A 19,632-nucleotide genomic window follows, 5' to 3' on the forward strand; every position below is an offset into this window, starting at 1 on the left:
TAGTATCCAGGTTTGCTGCTTAAAATATCTGAACATCTATCACATTTTCTGTGGGCATGAAGAATATTACTACTTTGTGATTAGCTAATTACATATGCAACAAGAATTCAGAACTGGAAATCCCTTTAGGAGGTCGTTCATTTCAGCAGATCTCAAATGCATTGTTATAATATTATTTCCCTGGGAAGATAAAGGACAGTGTTCCACGTGGACTTTGTACCACTATGGTAACATAACCTCCAACACCATTCAGCTTTTCCCACTCTAAGTTCCCACTTTCAGCTGGGGAACATGAGGAACGTGCAACAAGCGTCCACCCAGCTGGCTGCTGGTGATGCTCAAAATGTGCCCTTATGTAGGAGGTATGTGCTGGCTCTGCTCCCCTCCTATACCACAGGCAGAGAGCAATACATTCTTCAAATAGCTTTCAGAGAGAAGTTTTAGGGGAAAAGGTAGGAAGAAGGAGAAAGATAAGATTATGTTCTTCTGGAGCCTTGTCTAGGTCTCCAGCAGTGTGTCAGTGCCTTCCCACAGCTGAAGAACTGCTGATCCAATCCATTTCCCATGCCCATAGGCAGGATTGTGTATAATTAAACCACCACTGACATGTTTGTTTAGCCCGTCCTGTAGCACCTTTGTCACTGGAGATCTTTAGTTTCTGAAGTAATATATTCCAGTGCTTCCCTGTCATTATGATTGGTCAGTTCTTTTTTTTTTTTTTTTTAATTATTTTTTTTCCTAAAGCCTTGTTTAAACCTTCAGTGCTCAATCTGAAGGACATGAATTGTTGTACTTCTCACTTAGGTTATTCCTTTCCTCTCACAAGTAAACTTTCACTTAAATGAGGGCTCTCATTCACGTCAGTCTTCTTGCTTCTAGGCTTTGTTCTATGTTTCATTAGAAGTCGTTGTCTTCTACAACTCTTCTCTTGTTGCTTATTTGAACTCTATCTACCATTAAGTGTGGTTTCCAAAACTTAGAATTTCAGAATGTCTTAAAACAACTTCCTTATTTATTCGTACAAGATTTTGTGTTATTTTGCAATGACACAAAATTATGCCATGTTTATCCTGTCCTCCTAAAAATCTGTTTTTTAATTATAATTGATTATTGTACTATACTAAATAATCCTTAAAGTGCTATTCCTTAGACTAATATCAAATTAAGGATAAGGCTTACCTGACATACATATACTTGAAATGACTGTTTTTCTAAATTTCAGGTTAAAAAATGGTTGAAAAATTAACCAACTGTGTACTTTGTGGCAATTACAGATGATCCCATTGGAATTGTTTTTGGAGTCATGATGGAAGTCAGGTAAATTCCTGAATATGTTCCTGTTTTGTTATTATATGTATGGCACACATAATCATTAGTTCAAGCTCCTGTAATGAATGACTTGCTGAGACAGGAAAAATGAGGAAGCTGGCTAATGCTGATAAAGTAATTTCACAAAACACAAATAATAATTGAATAGATTTTGTGCTTCTGCTAGTGAATCAGAGATCAGTGATCTCTAATGGATTTTGTTTTAAACAGAAATCTGCTTGAAACGATAGACTGAAAGAAACTATGCCAAAGTTATACAGTCTGTATTTTAGTGAAGTTACTTATATTAGTACATGTTCAACTGAAACTCATAATACCCTGTTATATAATATCAATGTAATATAATAAAGATATAATAAATATTATATCTTCCTATGTTGTTCAAAAGCATGGCAAAAAGTGCAATACCACAGTCATTGCTTCAGTTCCTTGCCATTGAGCATAAAAACCCTGACCCAGCAGAAGGTTAGCCCTGTTGTAGAGCCTGGAGTTAGATGACTTCAACTAGGATACCTTAGTAAGATACCTTACCTTAGCTTTCAGTCGATGCACTTAAGCTAAGCCTTCAGTGGAAACCTGGGCACTTTGCTGAAAGCACAAACACTATCTTAATGGAATGAGCTTAGAGCCATCTCATTAATCAGGGTTTGCATGACTGGCTTTAGTTCAGGAGCATTTACCTATCACCTCTCCTCAATTTTGCTATGCAAGGCAAAAGTAAAGTTTCAGCATCATTGTGTGTCCGTGGGTTTTTTTTTTTTTTTTTTAAATATCGAGCCAGTTTTTGAGCAGTCAGCTTTGTGTAGATTCCATATTTTACTGGTGCACAGTTTGAAATTGAGCCTGATTCAGTTATTTGGGCTGTTGAATAGGAGCATACACTGTAGAAAGTGTGTAACTGCACAATGCTTTTGGAGAAATGGCTGGAGAGGAAAGACACAAGCTGTTAGAAAATGATTATACATTTGGAAGTAAAAGGTATTTGAAAGCAGTCAGCCTTGGAGAACTTAGCTTCAGCTATAAAGCCTTGAATGAAAGTATGTCTTTCATTATTATGCTCATTAGATAATTGCATTTAGAAGCTGTGCTTAATTTAGTGAGAAGGAAAAATAGGACTAGAATCTGGGCACATTCTGCTTATCTTTGTGGGGATTTACATTGGCCATAAGGTTTGAGAAAGAGCCTTAACAAGTGATCTGTTGTTTTGGCAAGCATACAAACCTGATCTTAATAACAACTTCTTCCTATTGAATTTTTTAAATCAACCTCTGCTTAGAGGCTGTATTCCAAAATACCAAGTTTTTTTCTTTTCTTTTCTTTTTTTTTTTTTTAAATCCTTCATCTGGAGACTGAATAGATACAGGAATATTTCTGGTTACAGTCAGCAAGATCCTCCTGCGATGCACTTACAGGATTTGAAGTATTAGGAAAAGTTTTAAGCTGCTTTTTTTGTTCATTTAATTCTTGTAAGTTTTAGTAGCCTTTTACAGTTGGCAGTTCCTGAAGCTGCAGCTGAATCATTCTAGTGCATGCCACAAAATCAAGCCTTTGAAATTCGTGGGTGCTTTCTTCTCTGCTGTTGTTGTCTGCACTTGTTGGCATGAGGCGCAAGTCATTAAATACAAGAGAGAGAGTTGTTATTGAAAAAAAATTATTTAATAGGAGACTTATGTCTGACCTGCTTCCCCAAATCAATTCTGTCTCCATGGCAACAGTCACAAGTGTGTGACAAAATATTCAGGATTTCTCTAAAGAAAAATTAAAATACTTAAAATGTCACTTTTCATGGAAGCATCATATTTTATCCTTGAACAGGTTTCCAAAGCGCGTACATAGCACATGTACAGGAAGATGAGCCTTTTGGCTCAGTAGAGCTTCATCAGCTAATGCATCAGAGTACATCTCCCCATGACAAACAGGGCCCACTGCAGTACAGACATAAGAATTAAGACGTGCTCTGGTAACTTACCTGATCTGGCGATGCTTTGAAAATAGGTAGGTATTTCTTCTGAAGTCGACTTTAGAGTAGCTCTGGTATGGTAATCATCACGGTTTAGAATACAATTTTATTATGATGTTCTTTATGTTGAAATCACCCAGAAGTACCTTCACAGTTTACCACAAATAGCATAAGAGGGGAAGGACTCAAAATTATTATCAAAATTATTCCGCTCGAGTGGGCAGCCGAGCTCCACCACAGCCGCTCTCTCACTCCCCCTCCTCAAAGAGGAATGGGGAGAAAATATGTGAAAAGGGCTCAAGGATTGAGATAAGGACGAGAAAATCACGCAATAATTATTGTAACGGGCAAAACAGACTCAGCATAAGAAGATAGTAAGATTTATTGCCTACAACTAACAAGCAAGAGAAGTGAGAAAACAAAGGAAAAAAAAAAACAAAAGCACCTTCCCCCCCATCCACCCCTTTTCCACCTCCTCCCCCCAGGCGGCGCAGGGGAACAGGGAATGGGGGTTACGGTCAGTCTACAGCGCTTCTTCTCTGCCGCTCCTTCTCGGTCACTCTCGTCCCCTGTGCTGTGGGGTCCCACCCACGGGATGCAGTCCTTGATGAACTGATCCGACGTGGGCTTCCCACAGGCAGCAGCTCTTCCAGAACTGCTCCAGATATGGGTCCGTACCACGGGCTCCATCCCTCAGGAGCAAATTGCTCCAACCTGGGTCCCCCATGGGCAGCAGCTCCTGCCAGGTCACCTGCTCCTGCGTGGTCTCCTCTCCACGGGCTACAGGTCCGGCCTGGAATCTGCTCCAGCAGGGGTCTTCCACAGGTGGCAGCCTCCGTTGGTGCAGGGCCACCTGCTCCACCGTGGTCTCCTCCACGGGCTGCAGCGTGGAACCCTGCTCCGCCGTGGTACTCCATGGGCTGCAGGGGGACATCCTGCTTCACCATGGTCCTCACCACAGGCCGCAGGGGACTTCTGCTCCGGCGCCTGGAGCACCTCTCCCCCTCCTTCTACACTGACCTTGGCACCTGCAAGGCTGTTTTCTCACTCCCTTCACTCTCCCAGCTGCTGTCTGGCGCAGCGTTTTTTCCCTGTCTTAAATATGCTCTCACAGAGGCGCAAACAACATCGCTTATTGGCTCAGACCTGGAAAACAATGGGGCCCTTCCCAAACATGGGGCAGCTTCTAGATCTTTCTCACAGAAACCACCCCTATAGCCCCCTGCTACCAAAACCTTGCCACATAAACCCACTACACCTTCTATCACTAAATAAAATGCAATTGTAATATAGATGAATTTGTCACTCTGGTGTACACTATCATGAGATTACAGATTACTGCATTGGAAATCATAGATCATTGAACAGTTTCTAAATAAAAACATCTCCTTTTGTTGGATATTTGTGGATGATTTCATTTATCATTATTTGACATTTCCAAGTTTTACAAAATTAATATAACATTTCTTCACAGATGCAGAAAATCCAGTGATCTAAACAATATTCAGAAATCCAAGTCATTTGCCATTTCTAAACTTCCTTAAAAGTCTCTCAAAAGCCATTTGCAGCCAGTGTCTCCGCTCCAGCAGCTAACTTATACTAGTTACTGTGTTCAACTGACAATACACACGTTTGTTAGCATCTCCTTAGCACATTACATCAATATTAATTTGGGGAAAAAAATAAAAATTAGGTTTTGCTTTTCTGATAGAATTTACTATCTATACATATTTGAGGTTTTTACTTTTTTTTTTAAATCTGTTCCTAGCATTGAAATTTTGGTCCATTTGAACACCAGCACAAAGTTATTCAAGTTATGAAGGCTGTGATCAGCGAACTCCAGCTACTAGAAGGAGCAAGAGCAGTCCAGCTTGCAGGTCTGTAAAAACTGGTTATTGTACTGGTAATGCTTCTACAGTTCTATTTTCTCACACTTCTCCACAAAGTGAAGAATGATTGTCTGTTAGTGTTGAACATTTAAAAAGCAAAGTTTCTAAGTAGGCAACAACGTAGTTATGAAGTGGGCTGCAAATTTAGTATAGTTTTATTATCTTGGTTGTATTCTTGAGAAACAACGGGTTCTTTCTCATTTAAAATTGGATAGCAAAGTTTAAGTCTTCAATATCTGATAACGCCAAAAAAAGCATTACGATAATTTCAGGTCTGTATAGCTCCAGAAGAAGAGCAGCAGGTGACAGACCAGGGAGCATGCAGCCACTGCAATAAAGGTGTCCACAGGCAACAATTAAAGGCACTCTTCAAGGCCTGAAAATAAAGTGGTCCAGAAAGGACAGGGTCAGAAACAGTCAAGGAGCAGGAAAGTCAAACTAAAGAAATGGCAGTACTAGACAATCTCCATGTGACTAGGCAGAGATCCGTTTTTGTTCTTGTTGTTTACCATGGACTCCCTTCACTCTAGACTTCTAATGTCCTTTTATATTCATTTCCATCACACAAACCGAAAATCTCTTTGTAGTTATAAATGCCTCAAGAAGCATATAGAGTGTTTCCATACAAGCTCCAAAGGAGCGCACAGTTTCTGTGGCACATTGTATGAGCATGAATGATGGGGCACCTGTGGGCAAGCAAATGAACTGCACAACTTTTGTCCATCTTGCTCCCCATTAAAAAATAAATAAAAAAAGACAAAAAACAGGCAATAGTGTTCCCCCTGCCAGCAAACATAGCTGCTGTGGTAAGTTGCTAATACCCATCTGAGATACTGACTCCCAGATGAACTTTACTATATCCTTCATGGGAAGGCTACAATAGCAAGTAAATTCCAGTCTTTTCCCCAAAAGTATGAAACAAATTTGTACACTTAAAACTTGACACATTTTAAAGTTTGTACTGCATGGAGTTAGATAGCATCCTGTTTGCCTCCCACAAAAATCTCTGCCTCACTGAGACCCTGCAGGGGCAGAATGAAGTTTGGGGTGGCATCTGTAATCCTACCATTTCTTAGCATGACTGGTGACCTAAATAAAACTTTCAGTATTAGGTTTTTCCAAGATGTAATGTATACTATGGCTGTCAGGAGTTAAGATAGCAGTTGCCATGGAGCTTTAATCTTTTTTTAGGCTTTAGTCAAAGGAAGCTGGAAGTCTGCATGGTGGGTAGAACCCAGCTCAACAGAGTTTTATTTAAATTGGGACAGGATTTCATCCTAATTTCTTTACTGAAAGTTACTCTCAAATATTCTCAAATTCTTTTTAGTCCATTCTATTTTTCAGCAGGAGATGAGAGAGTTTCCTTTTAGGCTTCTTAGCTCATGTTACATTCAAACATAGAAGTACCCTGTTGCTCCCCCCTGCTCCAACTATGAACTGTAACTTTCTCCTAGTTCTGTGCACACTTACCGTAGTGAATTCAGTCACTAGTTTTACCATTTCAGTGGTAACAAAACTATAGGGAGGATTTCATTTTCTGTGCTAAACACATTCTATGCTGTAAAATAGGCCTTTAGTAAAGGAGAAGTAATTAGAATTTGAATCTTTGTGTATGCTGCTTATAACTTCCGTGAGGTATATGTAAGAAAAAAAAAAAAAGCATGCAGTGAGTGAAGTGCATCTCTGAGAAGTATTAAATCAGCTGCAGTAGTGTTCTGCTGGAGCAGCACCATCTCCTTCCTAGCTGTTTGCAGGAATGGAGATGGACTCCTGCCTAACATTTGCTGTTACATTCAAAACATTGCTGACTTACTTAAACCTGAACTTGCCCTACCTAGTAAACCAAAAGGACACGGGGGAAAAAATGTAGAATTTGTCAAAACAAGTTTGTAAAACCCCTTTCCCTACCAAAAATTAGAAAGGATTCAGATGTAATGAGCTTGATTTTAAAAAGAGACTTGGATTTAAATGAAGCTGTCCTTTGTCTTTAATGAAAAAATTGTCAAAACTTTCACGAAATAGAATTGTCTACCAGCCAGCTCTAGTGGAAATCCGTAATTCTGTAGCAGTTCCAAGGACTGCAGGATAATCAGAACATTGTTACAAAGGAGATGATTTCAAGCTCATTGAACTCTTGCCTGACATACCATGCCTCTTCTACAACAAAATAATAAATGAAACATTTTCTTCTAGGAGATACAAGTCTGTGGGACTTAATCAGTTGTATCATTTGTTTTTACCACTGACAGCAAAATCTATCTAACTAGCACTGGACAGAAAAACAATTCTTGTGGGTGTGAGTTACAACCTCTCTCTCAGCATCTTAAGAGGATCAGATGCAAAACCAACCATTGATTCCACTGGAAAAGGACTTTTTTGAACAAGAATCCACTAGCAGTGAGGAAGACCTTAAGAAGAATTAGACTGTCCAATGATTAAAAACATAAGGAGTATCTCAGATCTCTTAAGACCAGCTATTCAAAGAGACTTAACTGTTTGCCATGCCCAAGGAAAGCTATGCATTGTAAATAGGATTTAGAAAGCCATTTCTCAAGGAAACAGCATAAAGTAACTCAGAAGTTTTGAGAAGGGAGGTGAATAGGCTATGAGGTGCTTATCTTCAAGATCAGATGCTTTACTCTGAATTGCAGAGCGATGCACACCTGAAAAACCATTTGAGGTTTTTTAACCTTTCTTCAGCTAGGGTTCTATAAGAAAGTCTAAAGAAAAGCAGCGAGTGCAACTACTTTTGTAACCTCACCTCGCTAGTCTAGTGGGAACTTTATAATGTACAATCCTGTTTCTTCGGACTGTTGCATTTCCACAGGTCAAAACACACTTGCCCTGCCTCAGATTTCTTCCACAGGGGCTAACCAGGCTTGCTAGTGCTGATGGAGAACAATACAGATATCCTGCTTCCAAACTGCAGCACAGACAAGTTGTTTTTTCATTGCCTGCCCATGATACTCTATCTTTTTTCCTGACTACACTACTAGGTACCTTTCAGGACTAACATACCAGACACTTGAGTTTAATGCAGGACTTTAAGCAGACAGTATTACCTTTGATACATGCAATAGAAGGATTTCAGATGTACTACCTGACATGATAAAAGTATCTTCATGAGCTGGAGGGGCTTTTATCATTGCTCTGTTAGATCCAGGTACACAAGTATAAAGAAACTGGGGGGGAAGACGAAGAAGGGTGGGAGTCTACATGAAATTGCATTTAAAGCAAGAAAGGCTTTTATATGGAACCTACAATATTTTCTTTAATCTGAGGTGCCAATATCAAAAACTTGAACTCCCAGAGACTAAGACCTCTTAATGAAAGACATCTGTATGCAGATGAGAAGAAAGAACCCAAAGCCCTTTGCTTTGCTCATGTGGCAATCACTGCGGTTTTATCACGATAGACTGGTTGGACTTTAGGGGAAACTGAACAGTGTGCAGTTCAGCTCCGCTGACTCTAAAGAACAAAAAGCCAGATTGGCTTTAAAAGTCTGATCTGTTGCAGCCAGAAGTGGTACAGCTACAGAAGTGCCAAACCGCTCATTTTTAAGTATGCATTCAGGCAAATGGAAGTCCTTTCTTTCAAGCTGAAACTAGGGGCTTGAAATGGAGAAAAGGTCTTCGAAATTAGAAAATACCACCGTCTTCGCAAAGGCCCTTTCTTTGCTTAGATAAATTCAGGGAAGAATGGAGCATTTCACTTACCGCTCTTCTATTCTAGTTTCAAGACTTGTCAGTAGCACCTTACCATTTCAGGATGCGTAGATTTAATGTTTGGTGGAGAAATACAATTAAAGTTAGTTTGAATACAGAGGAATCATCATTGTGCTCTGTAGCAATCAGCAGGTCTGAACGTATGGCAGCATGCAAAAGACTACCTTTAAGGTATTTGCACCTGTTGCAACTGCTAATTTACCACATTTGGATTCAGGCAGATCACACAATAAAGTAAGACGCAGCAACTGGAGGAAACTTCTACTGATCTTGCAAAGTATCCAAGACCTGTCCAGAAATATGCAGTAACTGCTGCAGATACCAGGATGGCCTCATAATATAGGCAGTAAGTTAAATTGTTCATTTTGCTTTTAAAATACTGAGCTTTCTATTAGGTCTATTTTTTGTTTTGGTTTAATGCTTGGTTGGTTGAAATTGTTATTTTGTCAGGATTAACAAAACTGGTCCATGGGACAGTGCTCAAGAAAGGATCTTGCTCCGATGCCATTTTTTTTTTTAAATAGCTATAAAATACCTTTCATTGCTGATGAACTTACATTACTTCAAAACTGAAAGGCAAAAAGCAGGAACTTAAAAATACATTGCATTTTCATAAGCTTAAAGAAAACAAAATATAAGCTTGACATTTGATCTGTGCTGAATTAAGATGAAGTACTAATTTCCAGAGAGGAAGCAGTTTCCTCTAGTTACATACACTTCTATCAACTTCCCAACACAGTTTGTTGCCCAGATTATATTTTAAGAATCTAATTTTGCTTCATGATAGCCAATGCCTATCTTTGAGACGAACTGACTAGAAGTTCATATTTCCTTTTCACTTTGCAAGTGAGATTCATTCCTTTCAGAATACATTAAGAAGCAATTTAAGAGTTCTCTACTTACCTTTGATTTCATAGTAGCATCTTGCATGTGTCTTCAGTAATTACCATTGATCTTGCATGGAAACAGATGCAAAACCACAAAACCTGAGTTTGGTTAAAAAGGTGGTGAAATGCTGACAGCCAGATTGTATCAGGTCTTTCCTCATGCAGGTTTTAGCAACAACTTAAAAGTATGTAAGGGTGGTAACTTTAGATGCACCCACGTATGTTCGAGGCATGCTGCTTATCTGCTTATAAACTAGTGCTGAATTATTCCTGCATTCGAGTGAGTTCAGTATTAGGCAAAGCAAATGCTGTTTCCCCAGCAGTATCTTCACTGGGAACCTTGAGAAGTCCTATTCCCTACCAGAAGGGCCGTTAGCATGACAGAAAGCATCCCTTTGTTAGATCTGAACCACTGTCAGAAGCTGAACTTTTCTGTACCGCCACAGCGTATGCTAGCCCTACTTCAGCAATTATTCCAGGTGATTATACAAGGCCCACAAGCTCCCTTCTCTGCCTTGAAAAACACATTCTTGATCTAGCTAGCAGAAATAAAAGTGTACTTTCCAATTTAAAATAGTAATGTTACTAATTACAATTTCACTTGCATTTTGTTACTGCAACTTTGGTGTTTACTTAAATGGGTGTGGTTGTTTTCTTTTTAACCCTAGGAAGCATCACCATTTTATGGACATACTACATGTTGATACAATCCCCAGCCCAAGCCTTCCAGTCTTCCCAGGAATGCAATTCAAGGATTATTAAGCTGTAACAAATAGAAGAAGGAGTAACATGCACCAAGGAGAACTTAAGACACTCATCTGCATCATTCTCTGGACAAAGTCACTAACAATGATCCCCTCTTTGCAACCTTATCACGTGATAGCCTGGAAAGTAAGTCAGGGCCTTAGAGTAAGATTTACATTCCCTCCTATCCCACTGATGGTCAAAGCCCTTGGGGCAGTTTCCCACAAGTGCAGTTTCCTTACTGCAGCATGGATCTCCCCAGTGAAGCTGGTCCACTTAAACTAAAGTTTTAAAGCTCAGAATATTGGCTCCACACTCCCCTGCCATATGTTAACTAATATTACTTGCAAATGCTAAAATCCCGTTAAGGAATCAGATCCTAATTGTGGAAGCAGGCGCAGTGTTTTATGTAGCTAATAATATTTGGAGACCTTCCCGTTGATTCATACCATCTGGCCCAGCAGCGATGAGGCTTTCGTTACGCTACGTGCAGCACACCTAGCCCTCCAGCCCCAGCCAGCACAGCCCTCTAGTGGAGATGCAGGATTGAGCTGGGATGGCATTCATCCACAGCAGCTCGCTTTTGCTCCTTTGCCTTCCAGGCTGTTCTCAACTCAGCTGTGCTTTTCGATCGTACTTGGCCACAGATGGTGTCACTTCTTCATCTGTGCCCTCATGGAAGACCGTAGCAGCAAAGAACAGAGATCTACGCAGACTTCAGAACACTTCCAGCCCACCTAAAGATAACCTGCGCGCCTGCTCTACCTGCCCTGTCAAGACTGCCAGGGCACGGGCAGCCTTCCAAGTAAGAACACTGTTGAGCATAACCCTAGGTATAAGCTTTGGTATACCGTTTATTTCTCCTCTGTTAGTATCTCCCATTGCAAAGGAGCAGAAGCAGCTGTTTCTATCTTTTTCCACCTCCTCTAGAGGGTGGAGGAAGTTAAAAAATAAACTTTTAACAACCAGCTAAGTTTAGACACTATCAGCATACTTCAGAAAAATAACGTTTAATGTTAAAGCCCTTCAGAAATCTGCTAGGATTTGTCTATTGGCTGTATGCCAGCCACACTTTTTAAAAAAATAAAATAAAATATTATCATCATCAATACTTAAGTGAAAGCTTTTGCTTTCAGGCTTTTTGGATAGTTGCCCAAGTCCTAGAGCTATTGTGCTATACTTAAACCCAGGTGTGGCCACACATGTATCAAAATTCTACTGAAGGAAAGCAAAGTTGATGTCCCAAAGAATATCAGTCACATTCCAGATCTCTAGAGATTATGATGAAGATTTCACCACACTTGCAGTTTCTGTTCCCAGAAATGTCAATATCCCCTCTCACGGGATCCTTCTACAGCTTCAAGACTTGTATAGGCAGTGGCAAAATACAAGTGATCAAGGAAATGGTTTCATCACTAGAGAGACCATCTTAAACAATAAAGACCATATCAAGATGCTCAACAGAATCCCAGCAGAACCCCACTAAGAAAATCCAAAACTTCTTACACACCACGTCTGTCAAATCCAAAAATTGACGCCCATGTGTCAAGTCACAAAGAGTTTAATATCAACAAAAAAAAAAAAAAGCTTAAGTTAATGGTATTTTCTTCCTTGAAATAACATACTGGTCATATGAAAGTCACTGAAGAGGTCTGCTTTTAACCTGGAAGACTTTAACAGTTACAGCTGAATTCATAAACCCTATTTCCAAATGTGTGATGTTAACACAAAAATTGGAAAGTTAAGACCTGGGATAAAGAACAAATTCAGTTGTTAAGGTTAGCAGTTAGGTGAGGTGTTTCAGTGCCTTCCCCATAACATGAAAAGTTCTTCAGTATCTTTCCTACCACCATTATTTCAAGACTCACAAGGTTTTTTTGTTTTTGCTTTTTTTGTTTTTAAATACTAATGGGGTTAAATTGAAATAAAGCGCCATATGCTTGTAATGTCTTCTGTGAAGGTCTGATGCCACCCTGTTTCAACTATTTGGTTATTCAGTGCAGAAAGTTAAAGATTCACAGAAGGTATAACAGCTTTTAATACTCCATTAATATTAGATTAAAAATTATTGCATAGTCTTATGCATTTCCTAAAACAACGTTCTCTGGAAATTAAACATTTTAATATAAAAGGACCAACTCTTTAAAACACAAATTGCGTTCACTACCTCGATCTTCTATCCTTTTTTGATTTGTCAGTACATTTGTCCATAGTTTTCTCATTATCTCCTCTGCACTTGGGGCAGTACCATTTCCCCTTGGGTTTATAGGTGAGTCCAACACACGAGAAGTGGAACCACTCGATAGGACACTGTTCGTTATCACACCCTATCATTTCGCCGTAAGACACTTGGTTGCATAAGCAGTAAGTTGGTTCATTAGGGTCAATTGCAAATTCTACGGGTGAGACTTCTCTCTCTTGTTTGGCTTTGGAGCGTTTTTTCTTCTTCGAAGATTTAGATCTCTTCTCTTTAGGTGGCTGGTCATCGCAGTCATCGATCCCGTTTGCTATATGGCACAGGTCGCGGCTTTCGCTGGTTCGCTGGCGACGAGGTCTCCGTGAAGACCTCTCCGGTTGGCAGGACTCCATCTTTGCCTTTTCCAGAGGCTTTTCATTCTCAGACAGATCTTGAAAACACTGAGAGTGTGTTTCCATTTGCCGGGCTCTATTCTCTACCAGTTCTAGCATCTGAGTAACTATTTGAATTTTTTCATCTCCAAGTTCCTGGCTGTTGATTAACGCACGCTGAAGATGCTGCTGCAGGCGTTTCTTCTGAGCGGGATCATTTTCCGACTTGTATTTTTCATAGACATCATCTATTTCTTTTAGCGCTTCTACAAAATGAAGATAATAGAAACAATTAAACGAGATTGAACACGCTCAAGAAAATATAAAAACGTATTTCTAACAGAAAAGAAATAGTACAACTGTTAATTATAGTATACCCCAGTGGGCTAGATCCGATATTTAATTCTAGTTGCATGTGAACATCAAATCAGTGTTTAAGATTGCAATCTGTTGCGAGAAAAGTTTCTCATGTTCTACAGAAAAGCAAGCTTATTAAAGCCGTTGCAAAAAGAAAGGCGACCACTGCTGAAGCGTGGATAGTCCAGATGCTGCCTCAGCACCTGACAAAGCAGGAATTTTTGTTGAGGTCCCTTTCTACGGTAGTTCCTACACCTACAAACCAGTGATAGCTTATGTCATACAAAGAAGCTGAGAATTCATTATAATCTCACATCATTCGTGTAACCATCATGTGTCACAGACAGCACTCCAGATATTCAGGTCCTCTTCCTTTCCCTTCTTATTCACCTAGGAGCTCTGGTGTTACATTTTCAACCACACTTGGTTATAAAGACGTATGACGCTTCAAGTTACACATTAGCAAACGTACAATTGGGATTTAAGTCAATATAAACCACTCTAACTGGTGCGTTCACATTACAAAGAAGCTACAGCAAGTTTCATTTTAAATAAAGGCTGAACTTTTCAGAACAGATGACCTACAGTTTAGTGCATCACAGGATATTTTTAAGCTACTAGTAACGAGTGTTTCGGTTTCACTGCTAAGCTTTTTTCTTTCACAAGTCATGCAAAATACCTGCAGGGATTGCTGCGAATCTTTCACGACATTTAGTTCTTAGAAACAAGTTTAGTGAACCCAAAAAGGAGATGAACAAATGCCTCATCAGACAGCCTTTGTCTGTTCTCTACTTCTCTATGTTGCTGGATTTTAAAATAGTATTTTCTAGACCAAAAGTTACACTCGATCTATTCATAAAAGACAGAGGAACTGCTGCAGTGGAAGGAACTAGATCAGTAGAACCGACAGCGAGATCTGATGTAGTGTTAGATACAGCACTGGTTCCTTTGGAAACAGCTTGAAGATTTTAACAGGCAAGGGAATTTATGTACGATACTCAACTGCGTACTTCTGTGACCAGAATGCGTGTAGTACAATCCTCTTTCTGCAGACCCGTGTTTTACAAACTGGCTTTCATTTTTAAAGAATATTGCCTGCTTTGTACGGCTCTGAAATAATTCAAGCTCCCACTGAGTGGAAGCCACAGATATTATCACAACTTTGTTCACCGTGATTTTTTTCCCTGCTGACATCTTGAAATGGCAGCTTAAGTGCAAACAGCCCCTTTTTACTATAAATTCTGCAACCTGTGTGACAGGAGAAGCCAACAGCACTTTGTTCTAACTCGAGACCTTCACGAGGGGAAGATAAAAATCGGTGCTCTGCCCGTCTAATAAGTCACGCAGCCTATTTTTCCTCAGTGCTAGTATTCCGGCTAGCGTTAAAAGCACAGGCTCTGTTTGCCTACAAGCGCAGCCACATCTGCTGCCTTGGCAGGGAAAAAAATTCTACTCTGTTCCTGAAGAGTGCAGAGCCAGGTACTCCCCCCACACTATCTCCCACCTCAGCTTCTCTTGTGAGGCAAAAAAAGTGGCATAGGTGTAGTTCTGGATTTCCTAGATTGGGAATGCCCTGCCTGGAAGAATGCACGAGCAGTAACTGTTTGTTTTTCCACAGTGACTGAGGAAAAAAAACGCTCCGCATTGCAGACACCTCCTTTTTAAGCTGATCGTCCCCTGGAGCAGCCTGTCCGGACCACCACGGGACCTGCTCTCCAAAGGGGTGCCGGGTTTCTCCCAAGCAGAAGGCAGGACTTCGGGAGCGGCGGAGGGGTGAGTTCACCAAACCGCCTCCGTATTCACCCCCAGGACCGGGGGTACCCGCACACCCTGCCACACGGCTCCGACACCTCTGGTTTTGAAGGGGCCGAGGCACGACCGAGCGCTGCCGGCAGATCCCGCGCTTCAGCCCGGCGGAGCTACGAGAAGCTGACGGGTTTCAGTTTGCCAAGCCCAGGAGCGGCGTCGCTCCTCCCCCACGAGCTATCACCGCCTCCCCCCAGCCAGAACCGTACGAGCAGCACTTCCAGCTGATCCGCAGGCCCGGGCCTAGGCTATATGGATATCTATATATATCTATATTATTGTGTTTTATCGAGTTTCCAGCCTGTTTTCCTGCCTTTTTTGAAGCGGCCGAGCAGCGTGGCGGCGCACGGGCGGCTGCAGGGCTCCAGGGCGGACCCACCCCGCGCCGCGTTAGGGGCAGCGCCGCCCGCCCCAGGGCGCTGCCACAGCCCCCAGCGCCCCGCGCAGCCCCCACGGCCCTCGGGGTCCCCTCAGGAAGCCCCGGCCCGGCCTCCCCCTCCCCTCCCCTCCCCTCCCTTCCCTCCGCCCCGCCGGGCGCATGTGCGGCGCTGCCGGGCGGTTAAACCGCCCCAACGGCCGCCCCCCCCCCCTCAGCCCCCCACCCCAAGGGCCGGCGGCGCCCACCTTGGCAGCGGGTGTCCACCTCGCGCAGCAGCGACACGTTGCGCTGGATGTCGAGCGGCAGCGACTCCACGCACTCCAGGTACTCCTGCACGTACAGCGACAGCAGCCGCGACCGCTCGCCGCCGCCCGCCGCCGGCCCCGCCACCAGCTGCGGCCCCGCCAGCATCATCCCCCCGCGGCCGGCCGCCCGCTGCCCGCCGCCGCCACAGGAGCCGGAGCCGGAGCCGCAGCCAGAGCCGCTCGCAGCCCCCGCCCCTCGCCGCCGGGCAGCGCGCATGCGCGGCGCCCTGCCCTTATAAGGCGCGGCCGGCGGCGCCGCCAGGGGTTCGCATTCTCCCGCCTTCCCCCGCCGCGCGCTGCCATTGGCGCGGAGGGCGGAGGGGGGCGGGGGGAGGGAGAGGGCGGGGCTTGGCTTAAAGGGCCGCGGGCTCGCCCTGACGCGCCGAGCGGGGCGGGCTGAGGGGAGGGGCGGGGCGGGGATACCCCAACGGCCGCCCCAACGGCCGCCCCCGGCACAGCACCTCCGGGTCCGTGAGGGAATTTTGGGTCGAAACCCGCCGAGATTGGGGGTTTGGTGTCGAATCCCGCTCCCTGTCGCCCTCCGCAGCGCCCCCGAGGCGTGCCGGTACCCCGAGCGGGGGGGGCGGGGCGGTTTTATCGCGATACCGCGCTTGCTGTACGATATCGCCTTCATATCGCACTGTCCGTCTGCAGGCGGCTCGCGATGTCCCCCTGAGGAGCTGCTCGCCGTGAGGTGAGGCTGGGACCGACAGCACGGCCACAGCCGCCCTGCTTAGCTCTAAAGGGGCGCCAAACGATTCACGACAAACCAGGACTTAGGGAAGCGCAGCGACGTTTTATCCCCATTTTGATCTTTTCAGAGGATTCTAAATAGGGTGGCAGAGAAGTTTAGCCTCTTAAAACCCACTCGCCTGCCAACAATCTCCCGATTTTCACAGGGTATCCTGTCTGCCCCAGGGCTGCTGTGGGATTTGTATCAAATGCTGGCCACAACGCCTGTAGTAGGCAACAAAAGTAGAAATCCATGTACTTCTCACATATAGCACTATTGGGAGAGCGGTACCAAGCACTTAGAATTATTAAAAAAATAATAATACCAAGAATTGCTTCTCTGTCGGAAGTTTTCCTGTGGCCTTCACTACATGGAAAAAAAAAATCATAAGTGTTAAAAAAAAAAAACAACACACAACTTGTGGAGTCTTGGAATATCACCAGGAAACCTGTAAATCTTGCAGTATGTTGCATTTATATTTCAGGCACCTGAAAAAAAAAAAAGAAAGTGGGAAAAAATATGAGATCTTGTAAACTTGGGGGAGGGAAAAAAAAAAGCATCAGAGATGACTGCATTCAAGAGTGAAATATATATGTTATTTATTATATTACGTATTCCTACCTGGAGGTAAGTGGCCAGCACTAAAAGAGTGGCCATACTAATCCTATAGATAACATCATTTTTGGATGGAATGATCTAGAGCGGTGGATATGCAGCAGCATGGCTTGTGCAGAGGGGTTGCGTAGTCTCCATCCTTGGATATTTTTGGAGCCTGGCTGGATGAGGCCTGGCACAACCTGATGTGGCTGTGAAGCTGGCTCTGCTCTGAGCAGGGGGCTGAACTAGATGGCCTCCAGAGGATCCCTTCTGGCCTGCTTTTTTTCGTGCAGTTCTGTGAGTGTGTTGACGGTGGGAGATGGCCCCACGGCTGTCCCCATGGCAAAAGCAGCGTGTTGAACCTCACTGGTTCATCTAACCAGCAGGGAGATCAGCATCTTACATGATGGCGGTCTCCAAGTATCGTTTCCTCAACACCCAGTTCAGGAAGGCTTCAAACACATTCTAAACTTTCGGCTCATGCAGCTGCTAAACTGGTATCCTGTGACAGTGTTTTTCTGAATCTACAGCTAAGGTGTTGAGCAATAGCTGTAGAGAGATGTCTTTGCCCGAGTCATCAGTGTGCTGGCAAGTTCATAAAATGAATGAAAACAAAGTTGTAGGCAGTACTTTCAAAACATTGTGCGTTACGCTGATGTCACTCTGGCCATAAAAGCAGGAAGTCTGCAAGTCAGCGAGTTCCTCAGAGGACGTTGCAACGTTAAAATCTGTTCACCAGTAAAACCAGCTCCTTTGTGTGTTGTGACAGCTCGGATTAGCGAAGCAAAATCTCGTATCGTTTTATGCCCTCTATCTCATTTTTGCACAAATAGATTTAGAAAATGAAAATAACCTAGCTACTTCCAGTGACAGTACAGTGCTGAAACGTTATTGTGTGGTGCGTGTTGCTGTCAATTCTGAGTAACTGAAATCCAAGCAATTGAATTCCTCCATATAATATTAACAAATAACACTTACTGTGCAGGCAGAAAGCCCAACTTACACACCAGTGCAAAAGGAACACAATCAACACCAATGATACAAAATTCTTTAGAAAGATGTTGTCTGTTTTGAGGGCTTCTGTTTCTGCTTGTAGTAAGTTTGAATAGCTGCATCATTCTGCTACCTCGTGAAGAAATAACACTGAGAAATAGAGATTTCCACTATCCAGCAGACAAATAAAGCAAAAATGTTAATTAAAAATTAATACATTGTTTAAAATTAAATGTTAATTGCAATTAAATGTTAATGACAAATAACATTTTGACTTCACTTTTGACATCGCTTTTTCTGACAAATTGTATGTGCGGCATCAGTAAGAGGAAAAAAAGAATTGAGAAAGTCATTGTAGCGTAATGCATGAGGCAGGCTACAGGTGGTTTCTGTGCTAAAAACTTGCTGTTTGTCACTATGTGGGAGGCAGTATCTGAGGTAGTAGAGCAGAGACCAGCTAACATTCTCTGAATTTCAATGTTGTCTGCTGCTTTTGAACACTGAAGGACAGATTTAAATTTTGAGCAGTCTAGGAATGCATCGTTATTGTTAGACCAGATTTCCCTAGGAAAATGAAGCCTGAGCTTGCCACATGCTCGAAGCCCTGGGGGAAGGGAAATCCAGAACAGCAGGCTGAATTCTCCGGCTTGGTAATGCCCCGGAGTGCCTGGGAGCAAGCACTGGAGAATTTCAATGCATTGGACTATTTGCAGCTCAGTAGCTTCCTGACCCAGCTATGTCTGTACTTTTGATGACTGTGAGAATAATCTGGAGGTAAGAGGAGGCATGGCAGAGCAAAACCTTGCTCTCTGTAGAGATGGTAGAGATGGACAGGCAGAAAGACCATAAATTTCACTCTAACCCTCTCCACTGAGTGGAGAATTGTCAGCGCGAGCTTGATATTAGTGGTATCAGAGATACATTATTACAAAGTAATAAATCTGCAGTGCATTCATATGTCTATAAACTACCCCACTTTCCATGGAGAAAACAACATTGTTGTTCCTTTGTCATGTCCTAGTGTATTTTTAAGAGTCCCAACCAGAGTATTCCTCTTCCTGTGAAAGTTTATTTCATCACATTATAGATTTTACCATGATAAAATATTTCCAGGTATTTAATCTAAATTTGATTTCCCCCAATCACAGTTTTGCCTGTCTTCCATCTTTTGTAATCTTGATTTTACATCCATGAATCATAGCTGCTTCCTGTCCCATTTCACCTAATACTGCACAAACTATTTACATCTTTTCAGTTTTCCATTGATAGCCTAGGAAGAATTTCAGCCTGTGGAAAAAAATAACGAAAAGCAGCATTATTGAGGAGAAGAGGTCTAAAAAGGGGCAGTCATTGTGAAAGA

The 19,632-nt window shown here is 42.7% G+C and overlaps 1 protein-coding gene and 1 long non-coding RNA gene across 2 annotated transcripts; one reads left to right on the top strand and one right to left on the bottom strand.

The window, feature by feature from the left end:
* Positions 1-5,112: 5,112 nt before the first annotated feature.
* Positions 5,113-11,428, top strand: LOC116488917. Its single transcript, XR_004253229.1, has 3 exons — positions 5,113-5,166; positions 10,459-10,681; positions 11,137-11,428. It is a non-coding gene; the product is annotated as an uncharacterized LOC116488917 (long non-coding RNA).
* Positions 11,429-12,127: 699 nt separating this feature from the next.
* On the bottom strand, positions 12,128-16,583 carry ING2 (inhibitor of growth family member 2). The gene is made up of 2 exons (XM_032186228.1): positions 15,890-16,583; positions 12,128-13,368 (listed from the first exon to the last, which is right to left on the bottom strand). The coding sequence occupies exons 1-2, from the start codon at positions 16,581-16,583 to the stop codon at positions 12,698-12,700; spliced, it is 1,365 nt and encodes a 454-aa protein (XP_032042119.1). The 3' UTR covers positions 12,128-12,697.
* Between the last annotated feature and the right edge of the window lie 3,049 nt (positions 16,584-19,632).

Source organism: Aythya fuligula, chromosome 4 (genome assembly GCF_009819795.1).
Source record: "Aythya fuligula isolate bAytFul2 chromosome 4, bAytFul2.pri, whole genome shotgun sequence".
NCBI classification, from domain to species: domain Eukaryota; kingdom Metazoa; phylum Chordata; class Aves; order Anseriformes; family Anatidae; genus Aythya; species Aythya fuligula.

Excerpts from the sequence above, each read along its gene's own strand:
- ING2 (XM_032186228.1), bottom strand. The coding sequence starts at position 16,583 with ATGAAGGCGATATCGTACAGCAAGCGCGGTATCGCGATAAAACCGCCC. Across the intron at positions 13,369-15,889 it reads GGTGGACACCCGCTGCCAAG|AAGCGCTAAAAGAAATAGAT; the intron begins GTGGGCGCCGCC and ends TTCATTTTGTAG.